The following is a 13302-nucleotide window of genomic DNA, read 5'->3' as shown; positions in this document are numbered from 1 at the left end:
TAAATGGTTCTTCTGAACATAGAGATGCCGATGTAGAGATTTGCATGAAGAATTTATTGTGCGACACTGCTTCATTTTTCAAACCACTGCTTTGGTTGATTTTTCTACTTCTAACGTTTCTTCTATCTGGATCTTCTGAATTGAAAAAGGGACACATTTGTCGCCCTTTTCTAGAACTGATCTGTCTTTCCTGAAACCTACAGACCTACATACTTAACTGATCACACGAATGTGTGACTGTTGCCATATATCTGTAGTTAAGTAGACAACAAATGTTTAACATCAAAGAAGGGAGTAGCCATGCTATTTATTGTAGTTACTTCTTGGTGTGAATAGAAAAAGTTGTTGCCGTTGGCTATTATCTGCTCTTTGATCGGCTTGTTGTCTCTTTGACATACTCCCCATTTCCATTCTCAATTTCATAGATAGCTTGAAAACGAAAACGGAATTTCTAAATTCATATTCTATTTCAATTTATGGTCCTCTTTAGTTTCAATGTTCGTTTCAAAATATCGCATGCTTGTCTAAGTAAGATTGATACCCTAACTTTTATGAGACCACGCCCTCGACGAATCTGGAGATGTCAGTTTTGGTAACCCTACGTTTTTATTGTCATCTTTATGATGTTAAACCCTCGCATTTCTTTTAAATCATATTGGTCACGTCGTATAGTTTTCATGATTTATACATGACTAGAAAAAATATTGATCAATTATCATAAAGTGTTTATTGTTGATTTTATTATCGTTTACACAGAAGTGTCCGATGTTGATTTCATTTTAGTTCACACTTCTGTCTTGTAATGACATTGTTTCCTGAAAAATGAGAAATTGGTTATATAATAATTAAGTTTATTCATCATTTATTTCTTAAAAAATATCAATTTGAACCAATACATATTAATCTTGTAGACGGGAATCTGTTTGGAAAGTGTGAATTATATTAGGTTGTATTTGGAATATGATTCCAAAATAAAAAGGGAAATTTTCCAAATTTAATGTTTGGTGTGAAATCCTGAGACGGACAGTTTTCATTTCATAAAGCAGATTACATTACGGTTTCTGAAATATTAATGTATATGACAACTCTGACGATTGTGGTTGATAATATTATAATTATTCAATAAAGCTTCAGTCTAAATGTTTCACTTTTCCATTACGATCATATTTCTAATGTTAAAATAGGAATTAATATGACAATGATTATATTTGTTTAGAAAAGTTTTTATAAGAGGTAATATTTTATACTTTTTACCAATTTCCGTCACCCTCTTAAATATATCGTAGGCGTCGTCAATGTAACAAATATATTTTAGGACTATTTTATGGCTGTTTTAAATAAATATTTCCAAGAAACTTGGTTTATTATTTGTTGAGTACTTTTATTCTTATTATAACACTACCAATTTTTGACAATGTACCAAAAAGATAGAAAAGATGCTTTCGAATGGCACATAAGGTGAGCATGGTCAATAATTGATCATTTATTTTGTTAGAAATGCATTAATGTTGATTGCTGCTGATAGAAGAAGAAGAAGAAGAAGAAGAAGAAGAAGAAGAAGAAGAAGAAGAAGAAGAAGAAGAAGAAGAAGAAGAAGAAGAAGAAGAAGAAGAAGAAGAAGAAGAAGAAGAAGAAGAAGAAGAAGAAGAAGAAGAAGAAGAAGAAGAAGAAGAAGAAGAAGAAGAAGAAGAAGAAGAAGAAGAAGAAGAAGAAGAAGAAGAAGAAGAAGAAGAAGAAGAAGAAGAAGAAGAAGAAGAAGAAGAAGAAGAAGAAGAAGAAGAAGAAGAAGAAGAAGAAGAAGAAGAAGAAGAAGAAGAAGAAGAAGAAGAAGAAGAAGAAGAAGAAGAAGAAGAAGAAGAAGAAGAAGAAGAAGAAGCACAAGACAACATCGGTGCTTCTTTACCTAAAGATTCCTATATAATAAAGTAGCCCGTTGTCACACTTATGCGTTAGATCGTTCTTAATAAGATTTGAGCTTTTAGTTAGTTCAGAAGGTGTCTTCCCATTTATCCAACTTTTTGAAATAAGGTATTCTCATTTAGCCAACTTTTTTTATTTTTGTTAATTATTGAGATTAGTTATAATAAGGTGTCTTTCCAAAATTTGACAGTAACTTTGTTCCTGTATGTTTTTTTTATCATATATTTAGTAGAAAATACAGCAATTTTGTATATTTAATAAAGGTTCTTTTTTCCAGACTTTATCATATATTTAGTACAAGATACAGCAATTTTGTATATCTAATAAAGGTTCTTTTTTCCAGTCTGTATCACCTACCCTGTATCGCATACCCGTATCGCACAGCAAAATCCATATCGCAAACCTGGCGTGACGTCATAATTAGAATGACGTTAACGTTTGACCTATGACGTCCAGTTGCTGCATTTTCAGGCTTAGGGAAAAATGATTTCTATTAAAATGTCCTTTCTTTTCAACTAAAATCGATATTTTTCCAAATAATTATTACCCAGTAACTTGACGAGCGATTTTTATATAAAGTAGTACAATAAGATGAAGAAATATCTGAAGTTTTATTGTTTATTTGGTCATAATTTTTGTGAAGTTTGTTTCTGCACAAATGCATTTTTATACAATTTTAATTTGGTTTTAAAAAATATATGATAAACAGAATAATACATGGTAAAATCTGTATCACACGCCGTATCCCCCTCGACCAATATCTTCCCTCGGGCCTAAAGGCCCTCGTGCTGATATTGGTATCTCGGGATGATACGGCTTATGATACGGATTTTGTCATTGGTTATTCTCTATGTATCACCTACCCTGTATCGCATACCCCGTATCCATAGCTAATCCCGTTTCACATACCCCGTATCGCATGGCAAAACCCGTATCGCATACCTAGCGTGATGTCATAATTCGAATGACGTCAACGTTTGACCTATGACGTCCAGTTTCTGTATTTCCTGGCAAAGGAAAAAAATGTGTCCTCACTTAAAAAAAATGTCCAATCATTTCAACAGAAAACGATATTTTTTAAACAAATATTACCCAGAAACTTTACGAGCGATTTTCTTAAAATTGTCACTATATTAAAGATGTTAAAGTATCTGAAGATTTATTGTGTATTTGGTCATAATATTTCGTGAAGTTTGTTTTATTACCTGATGGGCTAAACACAAATGATTGATTGATTGATTGTTGGTTGCTTAACGTCCAATGTCAAATATATTTCATGCATGTTCAGGAAGAGAACAAGTTAACAATGAATACAATAGCTACATGTAGGTCTTGTCATAATAGAGGCCATTCGGGTTCATGGTAGAGGAAATTTTGACTGCCACTGGAAAATTAGGTTATATTGGATAGGGACAGAAATTTTCCTTACAACAGGCTACCAACGGATCCCTCAAAGAGTTGTTGCAAGGGGTTATACGTAAAAAAAAACGTGGTACTCTCTTAACACGAGGCATTGTATTTAACGTCCCCGTTCTGACCGGACTTGATTGCGAACTTCATACACCCCGCACAGCCAAACGGACGCCCCACTTTGGCAAAGAAACATTTATTTGTTGTTTGTATAACCACCCAAGGCATATGTTAACCTTTTAAAAAACCTTCTCTACCTGTGTGTCCACTGTTTTTAACGTCTAAACAAGCGGGAATAAGTTTGGCAACAATTAACACTATTTAAACTGATATTCGTAAGTTCTGCATATCAATTTATACGCTTTACCTAAAAAATAAAACATCTGGCAAAAAGGTTTTAAAAAATCCAAGAAAAAACTGTACGATGGTCATACTGTTGCCAATCTTTTTGACTTAAAAGAACAACAAGTATCCTCATACATAGCCACCTCCTTCGTTAAAAAAGTGTTTGAAAAAAATCCATGAAAAAAATACAGCTCAATTCTTTAAATGACAAATTGCAAAAAAAAAAAGATTGTAAATATTTGATCTCATTTAAGAATTTCGTTGAAGTATTCAGCTGTTATCTGCAATGACCAGTATAGTAAAAATACACATGCCAAAAAATCAGTCTTTTTGTTCAAATTCTAAAAATGACCGATAAGTGGCTCTATTAATTCGGGTTCGATCAGAAAGAACACATTTGACTGAAATATTACTTAAAAAAACGTTTAGAATATTCGGTAATTTGGGTATCAAATGAAAAAAAGAATGACTGGTGAAAATTGTAGAAAAAAGTAAAATCACAAAAATACTGAACTCAGAGGAAAATCAAATCGGAAAGTCCCTAATCACATGGCAAATTCAAACGACAAAACACATAAAAAACGTTTTATAGCGATCACTTTTAGATACGGTTGCCTATAATTGCTTACATATATTGTCTCCAACAATAGAAATGTGTCTCTAGCACATGTCGAGATCTATATCTCCCCGAGATTTGAAAAGCAGCAAATGATATAATTAGAAACTATAAAATCTCCACACATGTACTCACATTCTGAGACAAAAATATGAAAATTTACAAACACAACGAGATTCATAACTTGGAACCGCCACATCAACATTTAGCAGGGTTAATCTTAATTTTTTTTATTATAGATGTTAACTCTTCCTGTTTTATTCCAAATATTAACCTAACAAAGGGTACAGTAAAAAAACAACAAGGTAATATGTTTAACTCTAAAATAAGGATATGATAGATAAGTGAATAAATATCGTCCAAAACACTTTAATTATGATTAACCTTATATTTGGTTTGTATATAATAGAGAATGCAATAATAGGGTGACATAAAGATACATAACATCATTTTCATAAACACAATAACAATATAAACTAAGTACAAGTATTTTTTATATGAATATTATCCACACCTAAAAGTTCCACACTTAGTCGGTCATCCCATATCTACCATGTAAGTATTATGAATTAATTTTAATGTAGTTTATTCAGTCATTGAGAGAAAGGTTATTCAAATATTGTTAAAAAAACCAGAGAACAAGACTTTATAAATAGCATGCGTCCGAAGCGCATTTCTGGATTTATCTTCATTAAGAACTCCCGCTTTGATCGGCTTTATGTTCCCTAGCCACTGCCCAGTATACAACTTTTACTGATTTTCTTTACTTCAAAAGCCAAGCGTAGAATACTGGTAACAGTGTTTTATTGATACCATAACACTTGATTATTGTTTGTGTACTGTCTATGTGTTGTCATATCTATTGATACCATAACACTTGGTTATTGTTTGTGTACTGTCCATGTGTTGTCATATCTATTGATACCATAGCACTTGGTTATTGTTTGTGTACTGTCTATGTGTTGTCATATCTATTGATACCATAACACTTGGTTATTGTTTGTGTACTGTCTATGTGTTGTCATATCTATTGATACCATAGCACTTGGTTATTGTTTGTGTACTGTCTATGTGTTGTCATATCTATTGATACCATAACACTTGGTTATTGTTTGTATTTTATACTGTCTATGTGTTGTCATATCTATTGATACCATAACACTTGGTTATTGTTTGTGTACTGTCTATGTGTTGTCATATCTATTGATACCATAACACTTGGTTATTGTTTGTGTACTGTCTATGTGTTGTCATATCTATTGATACCATAACACTTGGTTATTGTTTGTGTACTGTCTATGTGTTGTCATATCTATTGATACGATAACACTTGGTTATTGTTTGTATTTTATACTGTCTATGTGTTGTCATATCTATTGATACCATAACACTTGGTTATTGTTTGTGTACTGTCTATGTGTTGTCATATCTATTGATACCATAACACTTGGTTATTGTTTGTGTACTGTCTATGTGTTGTCATATCTATTGATACCATAACACTTGATTATTGTTTGTGTACTGTCTATGTGTTGTCATATCTATTGATACCATAACACTTGGTTATTGTTTGTGTACTGTCTATGTGTTGTCATATCTATTGATACCATAACACTTGGTTATTGTTTGTGTACTGTCTATGTGTTGTCATATCTATTGATACGATAACACTTGGTTATTGTTTGTATTTTATACTGTCTATGTGTTGTCATATCTATTGATACCATAACACTTGGTTATTGTTTGTGTACTGTCTATGTGTTGTCATATCTATTGATACCATAACACTTGGTTATTGTTTGTGTACTGTCTATGTGTTGTCATATCTATTGATACCATAACACTTGGTTATTGTTTGTGTACTGTCTATGTGTTGTCATATCTATTGATACCATAACACTTGGTTATTGTTTGTATTTTATACTGTCTATGTGTTGTCATATCTATTGATACCATAACACTTGATTATTGTTTGTGTACCGTCTATGTGTTGTCATATCTATTGATACCATAACACTTGGTTATTGTTTGTGTACTGTCTATGTGTTGTCATATCTATTGATACCATAACACTTGGTTATTGTTTGTGTACTGTCTATGTGTTGTCATATCTATTGATACCATAACACTTGGTTATTGTTTGTATTTTATACCGTCTATGTGTTGTCATAGCGGTATTTATCTCTCATGGTATTAGTTTTGGCACACAGGACCATATAAAGAATATATTTGTTAGTCAATTTAAAATATATATCAATAGTTCGTATATAAATGTACATTGATTTGTATGCATGTCGCATTCAGTGAGTCTGTAAATATATGTTTCATGTATTCCTGTAATTTTCCATTTTTATCAATTGAATAGCTAGATTACTTATTTCACTCATTGTTAAATATATACTCGATTTATATTTATAGATCACTCAAATTCCAAGGGTTGCAAGGTGTTGTCTCGCTTTTAGTCGTAAATCAGCAATGCTAGAATTTTTAGATGTCTTTAAATTACTGTCATGTAATGTTGCAAGGTTTAATGCTGTAGCATAGTGATGATGGTATAGTAGAAGTGGATGAATAGCCGGCGGATGTGGCGTCGGTGGAGCCGTGTGTAGAGGGTAGTACGGTAGAAAGGGTTGAAAATGAAGTCTGTCAACAGCATCTCTGATTGGTGGAGACGTCACATATGTTCCTATTCGTACAGCGTCCAATGGAGTTCCATGCCCTGGCATCATAATTCCTGCTGAAAGATAAAAATGTTACCTTTAAGAACAAGCAACTGACACATTAGATATTTTTTTTCAAATACAAGATATGAATATCACTTCGGGGTCTGCTTAACCATTAGAGTATAAAGTAAAATAACAAAAATACCGAAAATACAAATAAATAGAAATAAACTCCAACGAAAATTCAAATTGGAAAGTCCCTTATCAAATGGCAAAATCAAAAGTTCAAACAAATCAAACAAATGGATAACAACTGTCATATTCCTGAATTGGTTACTACAGGCATTACCTTATGTAGAAAATGATGGATCAAACCTGGTTTTGTAGCTAGCTAAACCTCTCATTTGTATGACAGTCGCATTAAATTCCTTTTTATTGACAACGATGTGTGAACAAAATGAACAGACGTAATAGTAAAAAAGTCAGAAATAGGGATACATCAGTCAACATTGTGTTATAATCTAAATCACTATAAAACAAACTAATATGTGAACAATGAAAAACAAAAATAGTATATAGACAAGGTACATAATAAAAAATGAAAGACAAGAACGCAAAAAATTACCATAGCACAACAACACATTGGCGGGATGCATAAGTACCAAGCCACGTCAAAAGGATATTACCAAAATGATCATATTGTCAATATAGTTTTTACGGTTTATTGTTGATTTTTTTTATTTTACTAAGTTAAAAAGGTTGATCAACATATATCTTAATTAAAAAGCTTCAATTTTTTTTTAAATCAAATTGACCGTCAGTAGCATCGTCCAAAGGATGGCAACTATAAGAGAAAAATACAGAATTAGTTGTCGGAAGCACCTCACTGGATTAAATTTGTTAACCGTCATATGGATTTATCTAAGCAAAGCCCAAAATAAGTTGAAATCATATTCATATCTTCTAATGATTAATTTTTCGGTGCCAACGTTATTCTCAAGAGTGTCTACATGTATTTAGTTGCACAATTTCATATGTGTCTTATTCATTTTTATTTTCAGTGTTGACAGGTGTTGATGTTGCTTAGTCTTTATTTGTCTGTATTGAGTTTTATATACTATAGTACTTTTGATGGTTTTTCGTTTTTTTTTGTCATGGCATTATTTTTTTCAATTTCTGAGTTTTAATATTTGTTTGGTATCTATACTGTATCATCTCTCTACTTCACGACATGGTTATCGTTACCATTTGTTCATTAATTTTTGTTATGTTTATTGTATTGCAATAAAGCCTTGCACTTAGTCCTTGTTGGGCTGCTGAAATAAAAGCTTAAGCAGCAAAATATTTTTTAGCATAATTTTGAAAAGTCGAAACGCCATATTTTCTGTTTTCTTTTTTACTTGAAGAAGCAGTTTTTCTTTATGTTTTTATTGTTTAAGTTGCCTTTTGTTTCATTTTTTTACGCCATGAGATGATATTTCATGATTTTCTACACTATTGTTAGTGTCATTAATTTCGTAAATTTTGGTGGAATCAACACGAAGAACCTCCTCTTTTCCATAGAAAACAGTTTTTTAGCAGATATCTTTTTTAATTTTGGTTACGATTACATAATTCGTAGTCACTTTCATATAGGACAAGAGACGTTGTGAAGATCTTAAGATTATTTCAGATACCAATTATGGATATCAAACAGTGGATCTGTTCCGCAATTTATCATAATCTGACAAATTTTCTAGCCAATAATTGAATATAGGGAGAAGTGTTTACTTTAAATATACAATCTTCTGACAGAAAATATTAAATAACCAAATCCAAGACTTGATGAAGTGTTTTGTTAATGATCTCTAATAAGAGAACATCACCCTGCAACCGTTTTTCTCTTTAATTAATCTGTCCCTTGCTCTTTTGAAAATTGAATACGTCAAATACGTCATCCCATAGATTCATGGCAGGAAGCATCATAGTTCGCATAAGGTCGTGTATTTTGAAAGAGAAAAATTTGAGGGGCCGAGTCATACAAATTCGTTGTTATAGACAAATATTTGTGCTGGGTAATTTATCATCGCGTAAGCTATTCAAATTTTCCGTAGTTGTTCTTTTGTCAACAGAAGAGGCTACAGCAAGCAATATTTGTTCACAATTTTTCTAATAAAATAGTTGATGAAGCCAATTTAGCGTTGATTATACATTGCTATTTTGTAATTCTACACGATGAGGTTTAATCAAGGAACCAAGCTTGTCATTCCACTCGACACAAGGGTTGCCCAAAACTGTCGATTTAAGGTTAACCATTCATAGTTAATCAAACATTGCACAAATTCTTATTTTCAAATGAACCATATATGGTAACGTGTATATTATATCACCAGCAATGAAATAGAGATTAATCTTGATCAATCTGCATGTACAATAGATATGCAATCAATTGAAGATTTTTTTCTACGTAAACATTGCATACAAACTATGAACAAAAAAGGATTAAAAATCTGAAGTTATTGTCATCAAAAAATAGTATTAGATAATAACAATAGCGATATTCTGTTTTCCTGGGTAAATTCTCGTTATTGGCAAGGAGCCTTGGATATTAAAATAAAATATGCATCTTATTCTTTTTGATGGTCATCATTTAGCTTGTATTAAAGATGGATCATAATACTAAAAGTATTTTTTTCGTTTTTTTTCCACAGATTTTCTATTCCACAGTTCAGAGACTTGTGTATATATGCCGCGTCTCCTCCAATAACATCATTCGGTTGATCGAGGACTCAGTTTGTTGATCTACACTTGAACAGATAAACATTGTAGAAAAGTCCTTGGATTTGAGTAAAATAGATCCGTTGATCTGGATTTTCCAACGAAATTTTTTAAATCAGTCACAGTTCCTACAGTATTTATATTTTGAACATCATTTTCATACTCTAACTTACGTCATCATCAATTAACTTTCAAAACAGCAAATACTATGTTTCTCCAACAATGTAATGTGTTAAGCAAAAGAGGCAAAGGATACCCCAGGGAAAAATACATTTAAAACTCAATAGTCGAAAACGAACTGCCTATACCATGGCAAAAAAAAAATAATAAAAAAAGAAATTAAAAAAAACAACAATAAGGTAGGTTAAATTCGAGGTAAAGATGATGAGATTGTATAACTGCGTGTTCCCAGTGCTTAAATGGTGTGACCATTTTTGACGACTGTTCCAAAAGGACAGCTGTATATAAATCGTGACTCTTAGGAATTATCAATACCTTTAGTCTTTTATTGTTGTTCCCTGTTCCATTCATCTTTTATATATAGAGTATTTGTTAGGTAGAACAAATATTCCTTCTTACTAAAGATTAACTTCCACACGAACTCCATGATTAGACATGAACTCGGATGCTCAAAATACTTAATTATCAATTCTAATCCACAACCATAAACTCATAGAAATCAAGTAAAAGAAAGCAAGTATTCATTTTTATAAAGATAATCAAATTTCTTTTTCACTATTTCATAAAAATGAAATAGCATTGAACTGTTAATGCGAGTCGTTCGTCAAAGACATTAAACAACCGTTATCAAATTGTGTAAATCAGATTAATAACAGTAATTATTTCCAATAAAGTTCTATTCTTCAGTAATACAATCAATACTAATAAAATCAATTTCAGCGACGCTAATTTAATCTTGTTTCTTATTGGACTTGTACAAATGATAGAAATCGAATGGTGTCATCTTTTCCACTCAAGGTGTAAAGTCACAGTTTTGATAGTTTGGAAAAACAGTGTTTATTAAAGCAGGAAGCGGGAGATGATAAAAACCCGTTATGATAAAAGTAGAGACAGATAGTAAATTAAAGGAATCAAAAGCTTAATATCAGATGAAAAATAATAATAAAAAAAAAGATCTAAAGAACGAACGCTTGTTTTTAAAGTTTGAATCAAATATGGTTATTAGTTATATATTCATTTCCCTGTTTAATCATAACAACGTGTTCAAACCACCGTTTTCTACATAAGAAAATGACTTTACCAAGTCAGGAATATGACATATGTTGTCTATTTTTTTTATGTGTTTTATCTTTTGGTTTTGCCATTTGATTACGGAATTTCCATTTTGAATTTTCGTCGGCGTTCTGTATTTTTGTTATTTTTAAACTATTTTAAGTTTATTTCACGATATGTTTCCCAGTATATTTATTCTGTTACATATGATGTGTTTTCAAGTTTTACCTCCCGACTCTGTCTGGTTTTGATTAAAAATCATCAATCCTAAAATACATAACCAGACACAAACATCTAAAAATTGAAGATGGATGTAAAATAAATTAAAAAAAGGGAAGTTACTTGGTAATAAAGGTTAACCTTGATTACTCTTCTTAATCGATCTGTGAGATTTGAATATTTCCACTGGTGGATATTACCTGTCCCTGATGACACTTGACATTACCTGTCCCTGATGACACTACCTGACAGGTAGATTAGTTGCATGTTGAATTGAAGTAGCCTTGGATTATCTTCATGATTCAAGACTTTTGAACATCGATAAACTACTGTTGCCTTTATTTCATTTAAAACGTGACTATTGCTTGATTTTGACGGCGTTTCAGAAGAATTTTGGCTGATTAGATAGTATTGTAGCAAATATTCCCATAGTTTCAAATTCGTTTACCCTCTGTGTCATTTGATTTGTTTGTACAACTAACGTCTAGTAGAAGCAGACATATAAGCAAAAGATACACACACACGCAAACTGCCAAAAACCTTCAAAATTCTAGTACTTATAGAATGAAATTGATGACAATCTCGTACACTCAGATCGCCTAAGTAAACCCCTTTATTTCGCTTATCATCCCATAGGTATGTAACTTACTCCCAACACAGAAACGGATATATATTTTTAAACATCAAACTACATGTACATGAGGAAACTTTAGGCAGTGATAATTATCAAGAGTCATAACTTACTTGATACACTGATTTACTGGGAGAAGTGATAGATACGAAAGAAACATTCCAACTCGTGTCAATTCTTATTCAACAACGCCAGGGCAAAAAATGAAAAAGACCAACGGACCAACAATAGAATATAAAACAACATATAAACTTAAGACTGCGCGACACTAACCCTATTAAACTGGGGGTAATATCGGGTGCTCCAAAAAGGTAAGAAGATTCTGCTCCACATGTGGCCTCCGCGGTATTATTCATGCAAGTACAAACCCGTTAAGTCTAATTTGGTATGTTACATACGATGGAAGGGGACGTGATTGAACAAATCCGTCATCATCTGTAAACCAGAATTTCCATATCTGTTAAACAACTCTTGTCCATTAATTGTTCGTAGGGTAGTGATGAGCGTCAAAACTTTGAACACTTTGATTAATAGCGAACAGCAACCCTTTATCAAGGAAATTACTAAAGGAAATAAAAGCCACCAATAAACATATACATACATGTATCATATAGGTTCACTACTTATGTGAGAATATTTTGATAAGATTACAGCTTACATAATCTGTAAGCAATACAAGGAATACTAGTATGTAAACATACATATGTCATGGATTATTTCAGACTGATGTTAACACACTACATGATACAGTTGAAAGTACGCATATTTCTATCCATGCACTTTTTAAAGTCCTAATTCGTAAGTTGTGATGAATCTACAAACAGTTTAGATACAACCTCTGGGTCGATAGCACTACTGATGGTGGTTTCATCAGCCCTACTGGTGGTGGTTTCATCTACGGGTATATCACCAGTCCAATAGTCGGAATTATAAATTAGCTGTTCACAAAACTTTGAACTTTTTAAAATACCAAGGATTTTTTACCCTTGAAAAAGATCCCTATAGCTATATTTAACAAAACCTTTCTAAATGCCCTTCAACTGTGTACTTTATTTGGCCCTTGAAACAACTTATTTTAACATTGTGAAAGCGTGATTCATTCATATAACTTTCTAATTATTTAACCGTATTTTGAATAATTTGTTTTTGTCTCAATCGATTTATGACTTTCAAACACTGATGTATAACTGTTGCCTTTATTATATAACGCCGGTATAGTGGAACAGCTACAACATGTATGATTAGTCAGAAAAGAATATTTGATTTGGTGGAATATAGTAAAATGGCAAAAAACCCATAGTCTTTATCCTGAAAGAGAATCGATATCAGAAGAACAGACCTGTATAGGAAAACCGATATAAGGGCCAAAATGGAGCACGATACCATTAGTTTAAAGTCTGAAATGAATCAGAAAGTAGTACACATTCGTTTAAGGTTGAAAGGCGAATGTAAACCACAATTTCTGCGTAACTTTTCTGATATCAAATTTTTGTCTGACTTGACTTAAT

General features: G+C 32.0%; 1 protein-coding gene across 1 annotated transcript in view; it reads right to left on the bottom strand.

Moving 5' to 3' along the window:
* Nucleotides 1–6329: 6329 nt before the first annotated feature.
* LOC143066240 (short stature homeobox protein 2-like) overlaps nt 6330–13302 on the bottom strand; it is a 29508-nt gene continuing 22535 nt past the window's right edge. The window contains exon 4 of the mRNA XM_076239232.1: nt 6330–7028. Coding sequence (XP_076095347.1) covers nt 6715–7028 — 314 coding nt within the window. The 3' untranslated portion in view covers nt 6330–6714. The remainder of the gene's footprint in view (nt 7029–13302) is intronic.

Source organism: Mytilus galloprovincialis, chromosome 3 (genome assembly GCF_965363235.1).
Source record: "Mytilus galloprovincialis chromosome 3, xbMytGall1.hap1.1, whole genome shotgun sequence".
In the NCBI taxonomy this organism is placed as follows: domain Eukaryota; kingdom Metazoa; phylum Mollusca; class Bivalvia; order Mytilida; family Mytilidae; genus Mytilus; species Mytilus galloprovincialis.
The sequence above is the reverse complement of the archived record's forward strand: the minus strand, read 5'-3'. Positions and strand labels throughout refer to the sequence as shown.